The 20,592-nt window shown below is 53.2% G+C and overlaps 8 protein-coding genes across 8 annotated transcripts; 2 read left to right on the forward strand and 6 right to left on the reverse strand.

Moving 5' to 3' along the window:
- Positions 1 to 1,311: 1,311 nt before the first annotated feature.
- N7459_007656 (putative MFS transporter) lies at positions 1,312 to 2,980 on the forward strand (the record flags this gene model as incomplete). Its single annotated transcript, XM_056946824.1, has 4 exons — positions 1,312 to 1,558; positions 1,609 to 1,870; positions 1,923 to 2,567; positions 2,629 to 2,980. 4 exons carry the CDS (start codon positions 1,312 to 1,314, stop codon positions 2,978 to 2,980), a joined length of 1,506 nt encoding a protein of 501 aa, XP_056798823.1.
- A 322-nt stretch (positions 2,981 to 3,302) lies between these two features.
- N7459_007657 (SDR family oxidoreductase) lies at positions 3,303 to 4,145 on the reverse strand (the record flags this gene model as incomplete). Its single annotated transcript, XM_056946825.1, has 1 exon — positions 3,303 to 4,145. The coding sequence occupies one exon, from the start codon at positions 4,143 to 4,145 to the stop codon at positions 3,303 to 3,305; it is 843 nt and encodes a 280-aa protein (XP_056798824.1).
- Positions 4,146 to 4,613: 468 nt separating this feature from the next.
- N7459_007658 (uncharacterized protein) lies at positions 4,614 to 5,321 on the reverse strand (the record flags this gene model as incomplete). The annotated part of the gene is made up of 1 exon (XM_056946826.1): positions 4,614 to 5,321. One exon carries the CDS (start codon positions 5,319 to 5,321, stop codon positions 4,614 to 4,616), a length of 708 nt encoding a protein of 235 aa, XP_056798825.1.
- Positions 5,322 to 6,260: 939 nt separating this feature from the next.
- Positions 6,261 to 7,125, reverse strand: N7459_007659 (uncharacterized protein; the record flags this gene model as incomplete). The annotated part of the gene is made up of 2 exons (XM_056946827.1): positions 6,261 to 6,802; positions 6,912 to 7,125. The coding sequence occupies 2 exons, from the start codon at positions 7,123 to 7,125 to the stop codon at positions 6,261 to 6,263; spliced, it is 756 nt and encodes a 251-aa protein (XP_056798826.1).
- A 918-nt stretch (positions 7,126 to 8,043) lies between these two features.
- Positions 8,044 to 8,802, reverse strand: N7459_007660 (uncharacterized protein; the record flags this gene model as incomplete). The annotated part of the gene is made up of 1 exon (XM_056946828.1): positions 8,044 to 8,802. The coding sequence occupies one exon, from the start codon at positions 8,800 to 8,802 to the stop codon at positions 8,044 to 8,046; it is 759 nt and encodes a 252-aa protein (XP_056798827.1).
- Positions 8,803 to 9,775: 973 nt separating this feature from the next.
- N7459_007661 (SDA1 family protein) lies at positions 9,776 to 12,275 on the reverse strand (the record flags this gene model as incomplete). Its single annotated transcript, XM_056946829.1, has 5 exons — positions 9,776 to 10,756; positions 10,802 to 11,669; positions 11,735 to 12,022; positions 12,097 to 12,132; positions 12,229 to 12,275. 5 exons carry the CDS (start codon positions 12,273 to 12,275, stop codon positions 9,776 to 9,778), a joined length of 2,220 nt encoding a protein of 739 aa, XP_056798828.1.
- A 490-nt stretch (positions 12,276 to 12,765) lies between these two features.
- N7459_007662 (40S ribosomal protein uS7) lies at positions 12,766 to 13,817 on the reverse strand (the record flags this gene model as incomplete). Its single annotated transcript, XM_056946830.1, has 5 exons — positions 12,766 to 12,971; positions 13,032 to 13,143; positions 13,200 to 13,383; positions 13,635 to 13,654; positions 13,713 to 13,817. 5 exons carry the CDS (start codon positions 13,815 to 13,817, stop codon positions 12,766 to 12,768), a joined length of 627 nt encoding a protein of 208 aa, XP_056798829.1.
- An 851-nt stretch (positions 13,818 to 14,668) lies between these two features.
- Positions 14,669 to 20,574, forward strand: N7459_007663 (putative AMP binding domain protein; the record flags this gene model as incomplete). Its single annotated transcript, XM_056946831.1, has 4 exons — positions 14,669 to 14,728; positions 14,791 to 14,813; positions 14,937 to 19,559; positions 19,614 to 20,574. 4 exons carry the CDS (start codon positions 14,669 to 14,671, stop codon positions 20,572 to 20,574), a joined length of 5,667 nt encoding a protein of 1,888 aa, XP_056798830.1.
- Positions 20,575 to 20,592: the final 18 nt, after the last annotated feature.

Below are 20,592 nucleotides of genomic sequence, written 5' to 3' on the forward strand. Positions count from 1 at the left end.
GTCCGGCTGGGGGAAAGGCATAGACCAGCTCACCAAGATCCGAAGTCAAGATAACTATTGTCCACCATCTATCCAGGTATTGATGTCACTTATCTAAAACATATTCTTGTTCTATCGAGTCGTCCCATCCTAACCTGGTGTGTCTAAGCAACTTGGATCCGTTATATCTAATCTAGCAACACTTGGCCTACCTAAATCTACTTAAATTCAAGTATTATACTGCTAGATAGGGTTAAGCTTTGGGTAGCATCTGCGGAAAATTATCCGGCTGGCGATATCTGAGGCCCCCAAGAGCCAGAGCCTCGATACGATATCGCGGCTCGGTTAAAGCTACCTATAAGCGCGTCTAGCTATATCGTCCGCTATATGATTTCCAAGAATATTCATCTAGATAAAAGTTTAGTAGAAGCGATAGTCTACTCTTTCGCTTAACGCCTATCGATTAGGCATTTGGCTCCAATGAGTTATGCACTAGCTAGATGACTATGAGGGGTTCGGAGAGAGGGGGGGGATTCGTGATCGATATAGACCTGTAGATTAGTATAGACCTCTAGATTAGTGATTGAAGGCGTCGGGACAGGGCCGAGACTGACGTGTGCATCGAGGCAGAGCCGTAGGGCATGCACTAGGCGCGAGCGCTGATGTGTAGAAACTAGTGGTTATCGGTCCCCAGGATCGCTGCGTGTTCTCAGGGGTTGAGGCACACTAACAGAGGCACCGATCTCGCCATAATAACCCGAGCCATTGTATAGACCGCTGGACGTCGTTTAATCGGCGTACGAAATAGTCGTGAAGCGTTCCTCTTTGGATTCGGCGAGGAAGACTAGGGGGAGGTTCTTATCTGGAATCTATCCAAATATCGACCAATGCAGACAAGTACTGCGGATATTTGCAATCAGGTCGAAGGAAATTAGACCGGACGAGCAGCAGATATGAATCGATTGCAGACGATGCGGAGTATTTTCGGGTGAATTGGCCAGGATTCCTAGCGTGCGAGAAATTCCTATACACTGCACGGCTTCTTCCTTACGTGCGATATGCGAGAAGGGCGATAACGGTAGAGTCCGCGACTGAAAGTCTGGGCTCCACAAGTCTGTAGATAAGACAAGTTGGGGTTCAAAGATCCTCACAGGGTTGAGCCAGGCGATTGGCACCGGCTTATCTCGCAGTGCAACGGGGCGCTTTGGTTGCTGCACCTGCACGATCCTCCCCCCGCCAAATCCTGATAAGCTCTGCCGTCCAAGCTTCCATATAGAGAATGGATTTCCGACAGCTTCGCGAACTATTGTCTTTCCAATTACCATTGCAGTCATGTCGGAATCTCCATCGCCCTCCAAGCCCCAGGTGGGCGAGACGATCAGTGGCGTCGACATTGACCCCAAGGCAGAGCATGTCCAGGTGGGCGAGATGATCAGCAGCATCGACATCGACCCCAAGGCAGAGCGCGCACTGGTATGGAAGTTCGATCTGCACCTGCTTCCTGTCCTGGCGTGCATGTACCTTTTCAACAGTCTTGACAAGTCCAATTTGGGAAACGCAAAGACGGCGGGACTGGACGGTGCGTCTGTCAAGGGCCTGAAGAAAGACTGGTCTAACGTGCCTCTACAGACACCCTCCATATGACGGGAAACCAATACAGTCTCGTTCTCAGCATCTTCTACATTCCCTACGTGCTAACCGCGCCCTTTATCGGTCTTCTCGGCAAGAAATACGGGCCCAATATCGTGCTGCCATGTCTGATGCTCACCTTTGGCCTCTGCACCATCCTGATGGTGGCTGCGTTCAACTTTGGGGGCCTGATGGCGATTCGCTGGTTTTTGGGAATGGCAGAGGGTGCGTTTTTCCCCTTGGTTATCTACTACCAGACGACGTGAGTGTTCTCCTGTTCAAATCGCCTCTACAAACGCTCAAGTGAAATGCAGTTTCTACCGCCGAGGTGAATTGGCCCGCCGGTTAGCTATTTTCTATGCCGCCCAGAGTATCGCTTCTGCATTCTCAGGCCTGCTCGCCTTTGGAGTCTTCCAGATTACAAGCGGCCCGCTCGCCCCATGGCGGTACCTCTTCCTGATCGAGGGCGCAGGAACGGTCATCTGCGCTGCCTTTGCGCTGTGGTATCTACCCAAGTCGGCCGCGCATGCGCATTTCCTGACCCCGGAAGAAAAGCAGCTCGCACATCTCCGACTCCAGATTGACAGCTCCTCGGTGGTGGACGAGAAACTGAACATCCGCGATGCGCTCTGCGTGTTCAAGCACTGGACGAGCTGGGCGATTCTGCTCATTGAGATGTGCCTGGGTGTGCCGCTTCAGACGGTCTCGCTGTTCCTGCCGGTGATCATTGAGCGACTTGGCTACGGCACCGTGAAGACGAATCTGTACACCGTGGCGCCGAATATTTGCGGTGCGGTCGTGCTGCTCATTCTGGCCTTTGCGAGTGACTTGACGCGCTGGCGGTTTCCCTTTATCGCGCTGGGATTCCTGTTCACCTTCCTGGGCTTTGTGATCTATGCCGCCATCGATATAAAAAGCCAGTTGAACGTCGCGTATTTTGCTTGTTTCCTTATGGTTTGGTATGTGTGATCGAACATTCAATCCGTCACTAGCGGGATTCGGACTGACCCATTTGCACAGGGGCACATCGGCGCCGTCGGTCCTCCTGGACGTCTGGTATAACAACAACATCGCCAATGAGGGAAGACGCGTCGTGCTGACGAGTATCGGCGTCCCGGTGGCTAATCTGATGGGAGTCGTGAGCTCCAATGTCTTCCGCAGCCAGGATGCTCCAAAGTATTTGCCGGCCTTGGCCACCACCGCTGCGTTTGGTGGCACGGGAATCGTGCTGACCGTGTGCCTGGGTCTGTGGATGATATGGGATAACAAGAAGAGAGACCGAATCCAGGGCGTTCATATCAACGCCAAGGATGTTCCCACGGATCATCTCCAGGATGGGCCGGCGAGCCATGACTTCCGATGGTTTTACTGATCCAGTTGGGTGGTGCCGAACGGCTTTTGGTTTTATAACAGAGGATCGCTCACCATCATGTTCAATCGACGGATTATGAATATCGGCCGTCTGCTCAGAGTACATACTTCTGTTCCAACGACACAGGACTTGCAAATCAGCACTGCGGTGCAAGCACGAGCATCTTGTGATTATAATGAAATGCTATCAAGCCGAAACTAGAAAATGTAACCAATAACTACAGGAATGACGATGTACAAGCGACGAAATTAGAAATAGCAGTTCCTCCATTCTATAGGGTATTGCCGCCCATCTCCACTCGCAAGATCAGTCCGTCAGGATCTCACTTCTGCAGCTTTTGGCTGATCTCAGGCAGCTTGGCCAGGTCCTTGAGAGTGCCATCGAGTGTTCCTGCTGGCAAAACCGTGCTCAGTCGGACCACGCACGCCGACTGACCCTTCCAGATCGTCCACGGCGGGTTCTTTTTCAACAGCTCGGTCGTCACTTGCTTGGCCCACTGGTCCGCCGGGGTGCCAACGTTCTGGAATTTCTCCTGTCGGATGACGGATTCCAGCACATCCCGCGCGGGTTCGTAGATAGACCCCTTGGGCAACGTGGGCTGTACCAATGCTAACGCGGAGGCCATGTTCGACTTGACATTCCCGGTCTTCAGATCGATCACATTGATGCCAAACGGCTCGAGTTCTAGCCGCAGAGAATCCGAGAACGAAGCGATGGCAGCCTTGGAGGCATTGTAGACGGCTTGGAATGGAACTGAGATGACTGATGTCAGGGACGTTTGGTTCACCACCATGCCTTGCGGGGATTTGAGGAGCAACGGCAGGAATGCCTGGATCATGGCGATGTACGCCCAGACATTCAGGTCAAAGGTCTGCTTGGCGGTGGCAAGCGAGATATCGGCGATGGGCATGCTGTAGCCCTGGCCGGCGTTGTTGACCAAGATGTCCAGGCTGGGGAGCTTGCGGACGCAGTCGGCGATCGAGCTCTCGGAGAGCACGTCTAGTACCAAGGTCTCAATGCCCTTGGCCGCGAGCCCCTTCATCTTATCTGGGTTTCGCGCCGTCGCGTAGACATGCAGGCCGGCCTCGTGGAAGGCGACGGCCAGCGCCGCGCCCAGACTGCCGTCCGAGCAGCCGGTGATCAGGACGCTTCGTTGGATAGACATTGGATTGACGGGATCAGGGGACTGCAAGAAATGGCTTTCTCAAAGAACTGAATGATGATTATATCTGAAGACCATCATGTTGCATGGCAGGGACACTGCGTGTTTTTATCTGGCCTCGCGGAGGCTCGGATTGCCCGGGCCGCCAGCATTGGTCACTACGCAGTATGCAGTACGGATTTCAAGATCGCTCATCACGAACTCCAGTCGACGTTGAAAGGGGAGAGGTGTGGCTTTGAGTGGAGAGGGTGGATCGGGTGTTGGCTCCTATTTCCCCGAGAAGTGTAATAGACTGACCCGACTAGCGCGACGCAATTCTTGATGATTTGATCCACCGCTGCTCTTTGTCGGACGAAATTCCGCCCGACCAGGGCGGCACACCTGGAGATGCATGGAGATATGGTTGCTCGCACGCCGTGATCCATGCTCTCAGCGATCTCGCTGACATTCTTCATCCTCAAACAGCCAGCATCAGCGCTGACTCCCGCAGCCCGAGTTGAGCACACACCGTCCGTTAGAGTACGAGGTGCAGGAACCGCCGACTTCGCGGCCCACCATCCCACATTCTTCGCTGGATATCTCTGCTCCTCCAAGTCTCCAGCATTCATTCACTGCGTCGGAGCACCTGCCTTGGCCGTTATTGCACGCGTCGGTCCACTTGCGGCACAGTCGCGTCTTTGCGAATTGCTTGTACGCCTCTTCAAGTAAATGGCACCGTCCATCATCCGAGTAAGAGGTGCAGCCCGGACAGACAGTGCCGTGCGGGTCTGTCAGGATGTTCTGGCAATCTGTTTCGGACATTGGGCGGCCACCCACAGCCTCGCAGGTTCTCAGGGCATCGGAGCAGGAAGGTAGGGATGCATCGTGTTGGCAGTCTTCGTAGGTCGCATCGCACGCGTAGTACTGGCACTCCTTCTTCTCGTCATCCGAGCATATTTTCTCGCAGATCTTGGTGCCCTCTGCGTCTATTGACGGCTTGTATCCATCATCGCAGGTGGCGGTGGGATCGGGGAGGGTTTGGTTGTAGCTGCAGGTGCCGAGTTTCTGGCAGTAGACTGGGTGGCCGATGTTCTGTGGATAGTCGTCCTGCATGTTTGGAGTGCGTGCTTCCAAGTGTATCACAGAGCCGCTAGTCACTGCGGCTAAGGCTGAGAGAGCCAGAACTGATCTGGCCAGCATCGTTGGTTGTTGTGGAGAGAGAGAGAGAGAGAGAGAGAGAGAGAGAGAGAGAGAGGACTGATGCACGAGGCAAACGTAATGATCGAATAACAACCTTGGAATAATGGGGCCTTGGCACACCTTAGCAAGGTCAATTCGACGGTTATATAGCACCGCTAGATTCTCTGCTTGCCATAGACTGCATCGAGTGTCTGATCAATGAGACATGGTCCGCAGTGTGTTGAAACGTCTGGGTCTTGGTCGCTTCTGCGCATGCAAAGATCCTACCCTGGGAGGATCTTGCAGACGAGACCAATTCATCGGGATGGATACAAGCCAGGCCGAAATCGGTAATCAAATGAGAATAACAGTCGTGTTTCCACGTTTGTCTTGATTAGCGTCAGTTGGTTTAATTGCACGAACTCGGTATGTTCGAGCAATCGTTCATCATGCAAGGCTATTGAGTGGACCAGCATGTAACAGTGCAGCCCTCTGGTGCCTGTAGATCCTTGCAGGGCTCGAATTCCAGAAGCAACAGTAACCTATCTAGCTCCATGCAGCTAATGCCCTTGCAGTTCGCCAGCATCTGCAATTTAGTATACACCTTCCTCGCCCAAGACACGAGAAGGTACAGTTTTCCAGTTAGGCCTTGCATGGTGTAACTATAGATCTGTAGATAAGTGCCCGCGTCCAAGACATAGGAGGGTTGCGGTCTCTCACCTGCTATCACTCGAGTAGACGTGGCATCACCACTATTCCGCATCAATTCTGCTCTAGATTGACTCATCTAAGTGGGTTCCTATGTTGCAGCAGCTTTTCTCGTGAATTATAATTATCGTACCAATTGACAGACACCGCTATGCATACAATCTTAAGTTTTAAAATAGACATACCATATTAGCACGGGGAAAGAAACGTCCAGCAAAAAGAATGGCGCCAGGCCCTCTCGTCCTTTCCTCCTTAATACTTCACATCGCCATGCCTGGACGGCAGCTCAGATGGCTGCGAGGAGGTATCCAGCTCCGGCAGTCTTTCATGCGCCTGGGCCAACTCTACCAGCCTTTGTCCCGGATGATTCCAATATGAGCCACCGGTGCCCATTCCCGCGGCATCGGGGACGGCCTTCCTCCGCGTTGCCCGTGTGCGCTCCACGATCGCCCATATAATCGATGCCAATGCGACTACCCCGAGTGATACCCCGACGCCAATCCCCACGGCGGTCGCATTAGACGCTGGACAGACTGTGGAATTCGAGGACCCTTCACCCGGCGAGCACACCGATGTCACGGTTGTGGTTGCGGCGGACGAGGTCTCCGTGCGGTTGGAGAGGAGCGCGCGACCGTAGATGGCCTTGCCCGTAGGGACTTCGAAGCCCATTTCGTTGCCATTCGGGCAGATGACTCTGGTACCATTGCTGACTGGGGTTCCGCAGCAATATGTGGCGGTATTGTTGTAGTATTGGAGGTTGATCAGGGATGTGCCTTCGTATGCGGTGGTGTTTGCTGGATCGGCGATTCATGCATCAGGGGGTGGCTCGTTTCCAGCGATTCGTGCGATTCTCCCGGGAGAAGAAGAAAACGTCCGCACGAGAGATCGATAGAAGGGACTCACTGCAGAAATCGCCACACCCTGAACCCCAAGTATTGCTGGTGCATCCACCGCGCGAAAGGACGTAGGGTTGCAAGTGGGTGCTCAGGCACAGCCCATTCGACAAGCAGATGGCGTCTTTCCCACAGCATGGTGCATTCTCCGCCGAAGAACAAGGCACAAGGCCTTCGGCATAATGGCCGGAGGGATAGAAGCATAACCGAGTATCGTTGGCCATGATTGCAAAGGCCGTTTCGCTGTTGCGACAGGAGTTTGACAGGCGAACTAGTGGGCGAGGGGCCCAGGGCTCCCTCATTAAAGAAAGCACAGAGGCTCTAGTCCAGTATTGGCATCATGGCCGATCAATCAGGAGAGTAAGCAGTATTGGTCATTGGGGGCGAGTTCACGCTGGCCCGGACCTTGAGTCTATTTGGCCAGGTGGTGGTGACGGAGATCGGAGTGTCTGATTGGAACATGCTGAATTAAACATCGCCCCCAATACGACAGCGTCTTGGCTCTTGTCTGAGAGCTGAAAACTCGCGTGCGAGCGCTGCTCAGCAGCCGTATATGGTGGATGCCGACCCGCTTCTCTGAAGCATAAGGCGCCCCATCAACCCCACTGAGTCTCACGATCGCTAGTGATGCAATATCAAGACAGTCCCTCAAAAGGACTTCGACTGGGTCGGCCGCAAAATATGGATTTGGATCAGTCGCAATGCATTCAGTCGCAGGGGACAGTCGACGTATAGGGGTTCTCGAACTGCACCAATGATGATTTGGGTTTGAAATGCGCGGATCCCCATGCTCCACTCAGCCCGTGAGTTTCTTCAGCTGCAAGTGCGGGACGGGGTAATGTGATATGAGCAAGAGGGTGGTCATCTCTTGACGAGGTGGCGTGGAAATCAACGCATGGTGGGAATATTCACATTTCACTGCGCCGCAGATGATTCAAGTAATAGTACAGACAGATGGCGGTCATACAGAGAACGAAAAATATCATACAGCAATGGGTATAGGTGCAGAGAACAAGAGAACGAAAAAGTCGTACAGGTTAGAGCCAAGGGTAAAGCCAGAAAGGCGTAGAGTCAACGACCAACCACTCATCCACAGAGCCAAACCAGTGACTTTGCGTGGAATCGATAGGAAACGGCCGCGCTTATGCACAGTCCATGTGATAATCGGCATCCACTTCTTCGCGCCGCCGCAAGAAAGATGCCTCTTCGAAATCATCCAGGTCCATAGTAGATGATGGCTTCTGCTGCAGAGCAAGCACGCGGCGTCGCTGTTGGCCTAGGCTCGGTGACAGGATAGTTCGCCCCAGCGGTGCCTCCTTCCAGGTATTACTAGCGATATCATGGTCGAGTAGATCGTCATCAGCAAAAATGTAACTTTCCATGTCCAGACGTCGCTTGTGGCTCTTGGCGACATTAGAAAACGAGTCGGTGGATGTGGTAGATTCCTGGCTGCTCGGCGGTAGAGAGTAGAAATCGCCGTCATCTGTAGCCAAATAGGAGGTCGAGAAAGGTTGATCATAGGCGGTTCTGGGAATGCCAGAGAAGGGTGCAAGTTCGGTGTGGCCGGTGGTGCCCGGGTATGCTCGAACAACAGATGTATCGGTCGCAACAACCGTGTGTGAGTGTTTTTCATCCTTCATCGCCATACGAGTCTTATATCCGTCGGCCACAGACTTGCGGACTCGCATTCCGACCGAAAGGAGCGATGCTTGCACCTTAGCCGGGACCACGGGAATCGCCGAAGAGGTCGCGGCCGAGTAGTGGTTGTGCGATACCGAATGCGTATCAGAGAATGCTCCGGTAGGACCTGGGAAGAAGGAAGTGATAGGAGGTTGGAAGCGTCGACGTTTCGATAGGGTGCTGTTGGTGGCTGGCATCGTGGGCTGAGTGACGTTGGCCATGATAAACTGAGAAGGGGTCGGCCGGGGGTGGGGACTAGAGGGAATGCCGATCGAGTGAGGAGGAGAGCATAGGAGGAGGCACAGAAGGGGAGAGGAGAGATGCAAAAATGACTGCAGAGGAGCGGAGAGGGTGCAAGGCGAACTGAGAAACTGAAAATGAGCCGATGATCTGAAGGCTGGGAAGCGCGACGCGCCACGCGCGAGAGCGACACGCTTTGGCTCCCAATTAAGCCTGTTTGGGAGGCTCGTTAGGGCTTAGGGCTTCCGTTCGATAAATTGAGATCACGTGGTCTATATTCAAGCTCAAGATGATCCATGAATGCTATATATGGCAAACCCAATGCAAATTGGAAGAAGTTTGCTGGATTTAGAGAGCCATTTTTGGTGAGCAGCCTCAGCCAGGGATAAATACGGGAAGTGTGAACAATAAGTGCGTGGCCTATAAGTTGTCTAGGATCACCATCCAGGCGACAACCGATCAACCCCAGTATTATACATACGTATTTACAGATATAGAAGGTCTGCGCATAAAGCCTTGAGGCTGGTGAGGGATCATGGCTCTGTGAGAACTCTGATAGGTTTAGGTCTTACAATTCCCCATGTTCATGTATATATATGTACAATACCTGTCGTGGTCCCTAATACCATTCGGTCTATTTCCCAGACATTCTATTTAAGCAGGAAGCGTTGGCTACTTCGGCATTTGCAGCATGGCTGGTCCCGTTTGAAATGGGTTGTCAGATGCTATACTCAGGTCTATGCTTCGGCGATCTAAAGGGACATATTTCACACGCCCGCAGTTTACACTTCCAGGGCTGCGCATCGAACTGACATAACACATGCAGGTTCCTGGAAGACTGGACAACCATGGACGTAGAAGACAAAACGCCAAACTCCCAAATCGACGATTACGATATTGATCATGACGTGCTGACGTGTTTACATGGAAACCAATAACTCGAGGTGCCCCGGATCAATGAGCACCCACATTACCTCTCTTCCCACCTCTCTTCTTTCGGTCATGGTGTGCCTTTAGCACTGCTCGGGTTTCCACTAGACTGCGCTTGTTCTTGCTCTTTGCCTTACCAAGCGTCATGAGGAAGTTCTTGCGGCGAGCCTTCTCCTTGTTGGTAGTACTCTTGCCCTGTTCCTGCTTGCGTTCCCGGCGTTTGGCCTCCTTGCTCTTGTGCTCAGACCGGTCTGGCTTGCCCTCCCGTGCGTGGGCAATACGTTCCTCTCGGGTGGCCTTGCCAGCCGACAGAGCGGCGAGACCCTCGATCTCCTCGGCCGTCAAAGGATCGTCTGTGTGTCGAGCGGTGGTGGGTGCAGCACGGCGAGACTTGGAACCGGAGACAGCAGTGTCAACCGCCGCCTGGGCACGAAGCTCGGCGAGTTTGGCCAGATCGGCCGGGGTCAGAATTCGCGTAGTAGCAAGCTTTGAGAAGGTAGTCTCCTCATTGGCACTCTCGTTCTTCTTGTCCTCCTCGACCTCCTTGGGTTCTTCACCATCTGACTTGGCCTTCTTTGAGGGTCGCTTCTTGCCCTCATCCTCGGAGTCGCTGATGTCAATTTCGGCATCACTCTGGACATTGACCCAGTCTCCGGAATCATCACTATCTTCATCATCTTCGACATTCCACGCGTCCCAGTTGTCTTCCTCATCCTCATCCTCCTCGTCGTCTCCACCGTCCGCGGGTAGACCCTTCTCCACGCGCTTCCTGCGCCGTTCCTCCTCCTTCCACTTCTCAAGAAGCTCAAGACCTTCAATGCCTCCAGTTTCCTGCTCACCGAATCGTCTCTGTTCTTTTTCACCTGCTCGTAGACTCATGGCTGCCTCCTTGCCGCGATCCCGTTTCTTGAGCATCTGTGCCCCAACGTCACGGTAGAGACTGAGGAGACCCTTGGAAGCCATCATGACACCCTTGTCCTTACTCTTCTTGTACATGACCAGATCCTGCAACAAAGTCTCATTCATTGCAAGAGGCTGCCTCGCGCATACCTCGCGAATGGCGTTGAGACCAGCTGTAGCAACTTCTCCAGCCGAGGCTTCGGATACGAACTCGTTGGCAATCTTCTGGATCAAAGGTTCGAGCACATCAGGAGGTACAAGGTCATGAGAGGCCTGCGCCAACGATGCTAGGAATGAGGTGACAGAAGGCTGGCGAGGAGTGAGGAATTTCTGGAAGTAGGAGTAGAGGGGCATAATGTGCAACTTGTGCAAGCCCACCAGCCGCGACACTAACTGGAGTACAAGAAGCTTCTGCTCCAGATTGAGTTTCGACTTGGTGCCTTGCAAGTGTTTCGAGAATAAAGACTCGGCAAATCCTTGAGGGTCGTGCAGCAGATGAAGCGCAGAGAAGTTGAGCGGGTGCGGCTGGTTCTTCTTGCGCTCCTTCCTCTTGTGGGATGCCATGGCCTTTTCGGCGACGCGGGCCTTCTTCTTGGTCTTTTTGTTGATGCCCAGTTGGTGCTTGATGCGGCCGACATCAACGGCCTCTCCATCGCTGCTGTCATCCTCCATCTCCTCCCGCTCTTTATCACCGCCAAGGAAGAAGCGCACCCCACCAATAATAACCTTCTCATTTTCAGACAAGCTGGCTTCTTTCATGACCTCGACCGTCTTTGCATCTGTCCAGATTTGACGCTTCCATAGCTCACGAGTGAGCTTAATAGCCCAAAGGGCCTTTGAGGATGTGCGATCCGATGTGACCAGGTTAAAGAGGACAGTCTGCATAGTCCGGTTCAGCTTGTGGTTGGTTGTCTTCGCATTAGATGAACGAAGCTCCGACAAGATCTTCTGGAACAGGAGAGCTCGTAGGGTTTTGCTGGGCGTTGAAATGAGGATTGGGAACAAAGTATGAAGTAGCCTGTGGTAGGATCCGGTCAGAAACTGATGCGAAACACTCAATATGACATTTTGGGAAATGCGTACGTCACAGAGTCCAGGAGGTCTTTCTTTTTGAGGAGCACCAGGCTCCCGACTAATTTTTCCCTCAATTCTGGCTCCAACACCAGGTGATGCTGCATCAGCATGTCGATGAGTTGCTGGGGGAAATCCTTCAAGATCTCAGGGTAGCAATCGGCAACATGAGAGATGAAGTCGATCAGATCTCGCAACGAGATAATACCAGTGTCTGTGGCCGATGTGGGCGCCGCCATGAAAATTTCGCGATGCGACTCATATTGGTAATGCTGGGCGCGAAAATCCTCAATGTAAGACCTAAGCCGTTCATTGTACCAGTTAGCACGTGTCGTGGCCATTGGATATGTATACGGCAATTTCAAGCCACCTACTTGGGATCTTTCCGGATTTTGTGCTGCAGATTGGGCCTGCGAAGAGAGAATCAGAGATGTCAATAGACCGACTCGAAGCCTGTTGGACTGGCCCCGGGCGCGCAGAACAATCACAGAGACGTGGGAACTCACAAGTCAGCCTCAACCTTTTCCAAGGCTCCCAGCTTTCTTTTCACCATATTGAAGGTGTCTGGCGTAAAGAGGAGTGGGGGGTGGTAGATGAGAAATTGTCGTCCACCTCTCCGAAACTTTTTTTCGCCGTATCGATAAGCCACCTGATTGGGGAAAAATTGGCAATACCGCGGTGGTGGAAAAGAACATTCGATCTCAGGTCTGCTCTATATGGATACAATCACAGAAGAGAAAAAGCAAAGTAAAATCATGCTCTACATAGGTCTACGAGCATCTTGACAATAGATGAAGAGGAACATTTTTTTGTCATATTGAAAAGTGGCCATCACGACCCGAGGTCTTCATGATCACATCTCAACTACTTGGAAGAAAGCCACTCCATTGCATTCATTTTGTGGACCGTGCTTTTTCCATGGCTGTCTCAATTAAGTACAGCCACGCAGATGCATGCAAATCGACTGAATCCCGGTGAAACCCCCCGTCCACTCCAGCATCCGTAAACAGAGGAACAAACGGAGAACAAATCCAACACACCCTTTACCGGTTGCTCTTGGCAACACGCTCAAGCTCGTCCTTCTTCTTGATAGCGTAGGAGTTGGAGCTACCCTTGGCGGCGTTGATCAGCTCCTCAGCAAGGCACTCGGAGATGGCCTTGACGGAGCGGAAGCTGGACTCGCGGGAGCCAATGGTCAGGAGTGCAATGGCCTGGTTGACACGGCGCAGGGGAGAAACATCAACAGCCTCTGTGGGGAGAAAAGCGTAAGTAAATGTATCGGGCTGCAAAGGGTTAGGGAGAAACTAACGTCGGCGGACGGTACCCTGGCTACCAATACGGGTGGAGTCCTCACGGGGGCCACAGTTGACAATGGCGTCAACGGCGACCTGGATGGGGTTCTGGTCGGTCATAATGTGGATCTGGCGCCCATGGTTAGAATTTCGTATTAGACGAATCGGATTTGTGATGGACGTACGATCTCGAAAGCGTGGGCGACGATGCGGACGGCCATGAGCTTCTTGCCGTTGTTGCGGCCATTCATCATGAGCGAGTTGGTGAGACGCTCAATGATGGGGCACTGAGCCTTGCGGAAACGCTTGGCGGCATAGCGACCGGCGGAGTGGGAGGTGTAGACCGGGGTGCGGATCTGAATGTAGTCGCTGCAAGATAGGTCAGCATATCAAGCTCTGGACGGTCGATCCGTGCCCAGGCGTAATTTTGCTTGTATTGTCGTGTGCGGGCTTGGTGCTAGGGCGCGCTTCTGCTTTCAGCATTTCCTCCAGCACTCGAATACTGATTCCAATCCAACAAAAAATTATATCGCATGTCCTCGCTCTTCGCACACGACGCAAACAAAATTCGCATCTAGGGATATTTCTGTCGCAAGGCAGGCAGGTTGAGATGCACTCACGTCAAGGAGATGTCACGGATCTCGACACTGTTTAATCTATTTGTTAGTTTAATTCAAGGTGCAAGGACCGGGTTATACTTGCTCGTCGTAGCTCCATTTGCCGAACAGCTTGACACCATCCTGAGGGACATCCTTGGGCAGGACAGCGTAAGAGGCGACCTCAACTTCCCCGTTGTCGGACATTTTGGCGACGAGGGAGGGATTCGTGGGAGGGTTTGGCGTTGGGTGGATGGATCGAGCCTGCGTTCGCAATGGAGGGAAAATGGGTGTGCTCGCTTAGAGTGTGTGGGGGTCACATGAGTTAGGGCAGGCTGACATAAGCCGCAACAGGGCGGTCACGTGCCACTAACACATTCACGCCTGAGGCATAAAGCTCACCTTGAATGTCCGCGGTCCAGCATCGTCTCCTGCATTGCTCACAACACTCTTCTGGGCCTCCAATTGTACAGTCTATGTGTCTTAATGCCTGTAGTGTGGAAGGTGCATTCTCCTTTTTCGTGATAGAATCAATTGGTATCCGGTATATACGGAGCATCGGTGGCGTCCCCGAAGGATCCTCTCCAGGCCTCCGAGGCAGCCCGGGGCTGAGCTGAGAGTAGCTGAGCCCTTTCACTGGTATCTGAGAAAGACTCCCCATTGCCATTTAAACCACAGGTAGTCCGTGGTACCTTGTATAGCAGTCCTCCGATTGTCCACACCGAAGCAAAGTTCACGCCCACAGTCGTCGCCGGCAACACTTAACGATCGTGATTGTCTCAACTGCACACTCGGCTACCTTGACCGCCCTGGAAGGGTGACGTTGTGGTTGCTCGGCGTTCTAACACTGAGACTAGACAATTCGTTGACTGTTCGTCGACGACCACGGGTGATTCGACTCCAGTCCAACACGGACCACGGCGGATTGCCCCTCCTCTCCCACTTGCGCTTCGAGCCGCTTGTTCTTGCGATGAGGCGTTCCTGACGGCGTGCTGTCATTCCTCCCTCCCCCGCGCTTTCGATCCACTTCCTCGAATTGACGTCTCCCCTGTCCCTAAATGTCCGACGACAGTCCAGAGTTCCAGTCCGCTTTGCGGAACCTGGACCGGGAATTTGAGGTATGTCCCTGATGCTGTACCGCCCTGGCCCCTGTGCTTACACGGCATGTAATGCCCGACAGGAGGGCGATATCACCGAGAAAGGGTAAGCGACGCCTCATACGATCTTTATCGACCGGCGCCTTGCGCGCTAGCGAAAAGAAGACACCATTCGTTACGGACAGGCTGGGACGGGATGCAGCATATTAGCAAGCTAACCATAGACCAGCTATCAAAAACGACGCACGCTTTTGCTTTCGCAGTTCCTCGGTCCGAACAAACCCCTCGAGATCAATCCCCACGCCAATGGCGACCAGGGAGCTGCATCTGAGGGTCCCCATATGGCGCCGCCGACCATCTTAAGCGTTCGACCACCGACTGCGGACTCTTCGCAACCTACGATCTCCTCTCCAAACTATGCGGGCGGGTACGACGACATGTCAGGCAACGGCGAAGTCGGGTACAACCATCGTGTCAGCATGGGCATGCAGAGTCCCTCGCCGGCCCCGACCGGATCCTATGACAGAGATAGTACAGGGATGCTACAGGCTCTCGATCGGATGCCATCCTCGGCGTCGTACGATTCGTTGTTCCTTCCTAAGCCTCCGCCTCCCGGTTCACAAGGCCCGGATGGCTCCAGAACGGCAACTTTGATGAGCCAGAACTACGCCTTCAACCCCGAGTATCAAACAGAGTATTCCCAAGCCGAGTATTCGCAACCGGAATACGTGGACGATGGCATGGGGGGCTATGATGCCGCGTCTGGTGGTGTCACGCGACAGTCCACAATGCTTGATTCCCAGCAAGGGTATTTCTCGGATTTCGCTGGTCAACAAAACGATGACTACAGGGAGAGCTATGGTGGAGGATACCATCGCTACTCTCAATCAGGCGAAGCCTTCTCTCCGACTGCAAACATGGCACCGCCGTTTATTCCCGCTTCAGAACTCCCGCATGGACCAACCATCGAACATCTGCTGCCCCTGGAACCTCGCGACATCCCCTTTGCGATCAATGATCCTCACGATAAAAACATACCAATGTCTAATTTTGACAACATCCCAACAGTGCTACGGCATCGCGCACGAGCCCATCCGAAGCAACCAGCCTACTGGGTGCTCGACCAGAAAGGAAAAGAAATTGCGTCTATAACATGGGATAAGCTGGCCAGTCGAGCAGAAAAAGTTGCTCAAGTCATTCGTGATAAGAGCAATTTGTACCGCGGAGACCGAGTCGCCCTAATTTACCGTGACGCTGAGATCATTGAGTTTGCGGTCGCTCTCATGGGTTGTTTCATTGCTGGGGTCGTTGCAGTCCCAATCAACAGTCTTGACGATTACCAGTCGTTAAACTTAGTCCTGACTTCGACACAAGCTCATTTGGCTTTGACCACGGAGAACAACCTAAAGGGGTTTCAACGAGATATCACCGCCCAGAAGTTGAACTGGCCACGAGGAGTTGAGTGGTGGAAAACAAACGAGTTTGGGAGCTTCCACCCCAAAAAGAAAGATGATACACCCCCTTTGGTTGTACCCGACTTGGCTTATATTGAATTTGCGCGAGCCCCAACTGGTGATATGCGCGGCGTGGTTATGAGCCACCGGACGATCATGCACCAGATGGCTTGTCTCAGTGCAATTGTTTCAGCAGTGCCCACCGATGCGAGTACCAGGCAGTATGGAGTCAAGGGAGAGACGATCATCAGTTATCTCGATCCGAGACACGGAATCGGTATGATTTTGGGCATCCTCCTGACGGTTTATGGTGGCCATACCACTGTGTGGCACGAGAGCCGGGCTGTTGAGACCCCTGGGTTATATGCGCACATCGTCACCAAATACAGAGCAACCATCATGGCTGCCGACTACTCTGGCTTGAAAATCACTGCCTACAACTACCAACAGGACCCGATGTCCACCAGACATTACAAAAAGAATTCCGAGCCCAATTTCAGCAGCGTTAAACTCTGTCTCATTGATACGCTTACTCTGGATTCTGAATTCCACGAAATATTGGCTGATCGGTGGTTGCGTCCCATGCGAAACCCGAGAGCCAGGGAGATCGTCGCCCCTATGCTTTGTCTGCCTGAGCATGGTGGCATGGTTATCAGTGTACGCGATTGGCTGGGTGGTGAAGAGCGAATGGGATGCGCGTTGACGCACGAGATGGACCCGGCAGAACGTGGGCCTAAGAGAGATGATGCGAAACTCGAAAAGTCCGAGACCAACACGGGTTTTGGTAGCAGTCTGCTGGGTGGCGGCTCCCGTATATCCGCACCCAAGGAGACTGCAAAGAACGAATTAAGCGAGGTGCTTCTAGACAAAGAAGCCCTGAAGAGCAATGAAGTTGTTGTCCTGGCCATGGGTGAGGACGCCCGGAAGTATGCTAGTAGCATGCCCCATGCTGTCCGTGTTGGCGCTTTTGGCTACCCAATTCCGGACGCCACACTAGCCGTGGTGGATCCAGAGACAAACCTCTTATGCACGCCCCACGTTATTGGGGAGATTTGGGTTGATTCTCCTTCACTTTCAGGGGGCTTCTGGGCCCTGCCGAAACATACAGAGGCCATTTTCCATGCCCGTCCCTACAAGTTTGAGGACACGAACCCTACACCAGTCCTCGTCGAGCCCGAGTTCTTGCGCACTGGCTTACTTGGCTGCGTGATCGAGGGACGTATCTTTGTGCTGGGTCTATATGAAGATCGGCTGCGCCAGAAGGTAGAATGGGTCGAACATGGCCAGGAAATCATCGAGCACCGGTACTTCTTTGTTCAGCATCTGGTTGTCAGCCTCCTTAAGAGAGTGCCCAAGATTCATGACTGTACCGCTTTCGATGTGTTTGTGAATGACGAACATCTTCCAGTCATAGTGTTGGAATCCTACGCTGCCTCCACGGCACCCACGACATCAGGCGGCCCCCCGCGACAACTGGATTCAGTTCTTCTTGACTCGCTCGCAGAGCGATGCATGGAGGTTCTTTATCAGGAGCATCACCTTCGTGTTTACTGCGTCCTTCTCACGGCCCCCAACACTCTTCCGCGCGTGACCAAGAGCGGTCGACAGGAGATTGGCAACATGCTCTGCCGCAAGGAATTCGAAGCCGGTATTCTGCAGGCTGTGCATGTGAAGTTCGGGGTAGAGCGGTCTGTGATGAATCTGCCTGTTGGTGTCGACCCCGAGGGTGGTATTTGGTCACCACTTGCGCTGGCTTCAAGACAGGAGATCCTTGCCTACCAGGAGAAGCAATATTCAGGCGTGGACTATCGGGATGTTGTCATGGATGATCGGACTTCGACGCCGCTTAACAACTTCAAAACGATTGTCGATCTACTTCAGTGGCGCGTGTCACGCCAAGCGGAAGAACTTGCCTATTGCTCCATTGACGGTCGCGGCAAGGAAGGCAAGGGCATCACCTGGAAGAAGTTTGACTTGAAGGTTTCTGCAGTTGCCACCTACCTGAAGAACAAGGTTAAGGTTCGCCCAGGCGATCATCTCGTGTTGATGTACACCCACTCAGAAGAGTACATCTATGCCATCCATGCCTGTTTCTGTCTGGGTGTGGTTGTTATTCCCCTGGCTCCGATTGACCAGAACCGTTTGTCGGAAGATGCTCCTGCATTCTTGCACGTTATCAACGACTTTAACGTCAAGGCTATTATTGTCAACTCCGAGGTCGACCATGTCATGAGACAAAAGCTTGTCTCTCAGCACATCAAGCAGTCTGCGCAGGTTCTTCGAATTGGAGTGCCGGCTATCTACAACACCACGAAACCATCCAAGCAGTCGCACGGTTGCCGTGAACTTGGCTACACCATGAAGGACGCTTGGCTTCAGGGAAACCAAGCCGCACTGGTATGGACGTATTGGACGCCGGATCAACGTCGAATCTCTGTACAGATTAATCATGATACCGTCATGGGCATGTGTAAAGTGCAGAAAGAAACCTGTCAAATGACAAGTTCGAGGCCAGTGCTGGGTAGTGTGCGCAGCACTTTAGGTCTCGGGTTCCTCCACACTTGCTTGATGGGTATCTTTGTTGGAGCCCCCACCTACCTTGTTTCACCCGTTGACTTCGCCCAAAATCCAATGACACTCTTTGTGACGCTCGCACGATACAAGATCAAAGACACTTACGCCACGAGCCAGATGCTGGACTATGCAATGACTGCCATGGCAGGAAAGGGCTTTCAGCTGCAAGAGCTGAAGAATCTGATGATTTCGGCGGAAGGTCGGCCTCGAGTTGACATCTACCAGAAGGTACGCCTACACTTCGCCTCGGCCAGCTTGGACCGCACTGCCATCAATGTTGTGTACTCGCACGTCCTCAACCCCATGATCGTCACACGCTCTTACATGTGCATTGAGCCAATCGAACTTTGGCTGGATCTTCGCAGTCTTCGGCGCGGTCTGATCTACCCTGTGGATCCAGACGCAGACCCTACTGCACTTTTAGTTCAAGACTCCGGAATGGTGCCAGTTAATACGCAGATTGCGATTGTGAATCCCGAGACCTGCACTCTTTCCCACGTGGGTGAATATGGTGAGATCTGGGTGCAATCGGATGCCTGCGCCACCGGATTCTATAGATCGAAGCAGGAGTTTGATGCCGAGAGAATGAATGGCCGAGTCGCGGACGGAGACCCTAGTGTTCCTTACGTCCGCACTGGAGATCTGGGCTTCCTGCACACCGTAACCCGGCCAATAGGACCTGGTGGTCAGGCTGTCGAGATGCAGGTCCTCTTCGTTCTGGGAAGCATAGGCGACACTTTCGAGGTTAACGGACTCAATCACTTCCCGGTGGATATTGAGAACTCTGTGGAGGCATGCCACCGCAACATCGTGAATGGAGGATGGTGAGTATTTCCTATTTATGTGTTTCCAGACAACTTACTAAGTTGACCCTACAGCGCTATCTTCCAAGCCGGTGGCCTGATTGTGGTCGTCGTTGAAGTTACCCGGAAGGCATTCTTGGCCTCTCTTGTTCCTGTCATTGTCGATGCAATCTTGAACGAGCACCAAGTGGTGGCTGATATTGTCGCTTTTGTGTCTCACGGTGATTTCCCCCGTTCGCGTCTCGGCGAGAAGCAACGAGGAAAGGTTCTGGCATCCTGGGTTACGCGCAAGCTGCGCACGATTGCTCAGTTCAGCATCCGTGACATCGATGATAATCCCTTTGCTGAGATGCCGCAGCATCGGGCCAGTCGAAGCTCCAAGCCCGGAAGCACAATGGGCAACAGTATTCGACAGTCCACTATGAACATGAACTCCGAACCTGAAGTCCCCGCAGTACCCCAAACTCATACACCTGTGGTACTTGAGGAGCGGATCGAAGTGCCGTCCTACCAGCACGCGCCACCACAGCCAAAATTGCCCGAGCTAGATACGCGCACCAATAGTGCCGTTTCTGGGACCCCTGTGCCCATGGCGAGTTCCGCTGTGCCCTTTATCCAAGAGCCCCAATCGGCCACGATCGTAAGGGCTGATGATAACCACTTTGACAGTGGGGAGCCTGCTCATAACAGCACCGCTGGGCCGGACCGAGATTTCCGGTTCAGCTTCGACATGGTCAACACGCCCATGGAGCCTCTGTCGCATGGTCGGCCATCCACTGGACGGGAATCGCTTCCCAGCCAGCAGTCGGGCGCGTACAGTGGTGGGGTTGGTGTTGGTTTCGCCGTCCCTGAACCCGAGCGTGAGCCTAAGGAGAAGCCACGCCCTGGCACCCAGGAGAGCGGACTGATTGACGATTGGCCGCAGGAGGCCCTCATGTACCAGTCCACTCTGGATGGACAGAACGTTCACCGTGCCCCAAGCAGCACAAGTGCTGCTGCGCAGAGACGCTACGACGGTACTGGCTATGAGTCTTGAAGTTGAATTCTTCCGGGG

The sequence above is a fragment of the Penicillium hispanicum genome, assembly GCF_028827665.1.
Source record: "Penicillium hispanicum strain IBT 35686 chromosome Unknown utg000006l_segment0_segment0, whole genome shotgun sequence".
NCBI classification, from domain to species: Eukaryota; Fungi; Ascomycota; class Eurotiomycetes; order Eurotiales; family Aspergillaceae; genus Penicillium; species Penicillium hispanicum.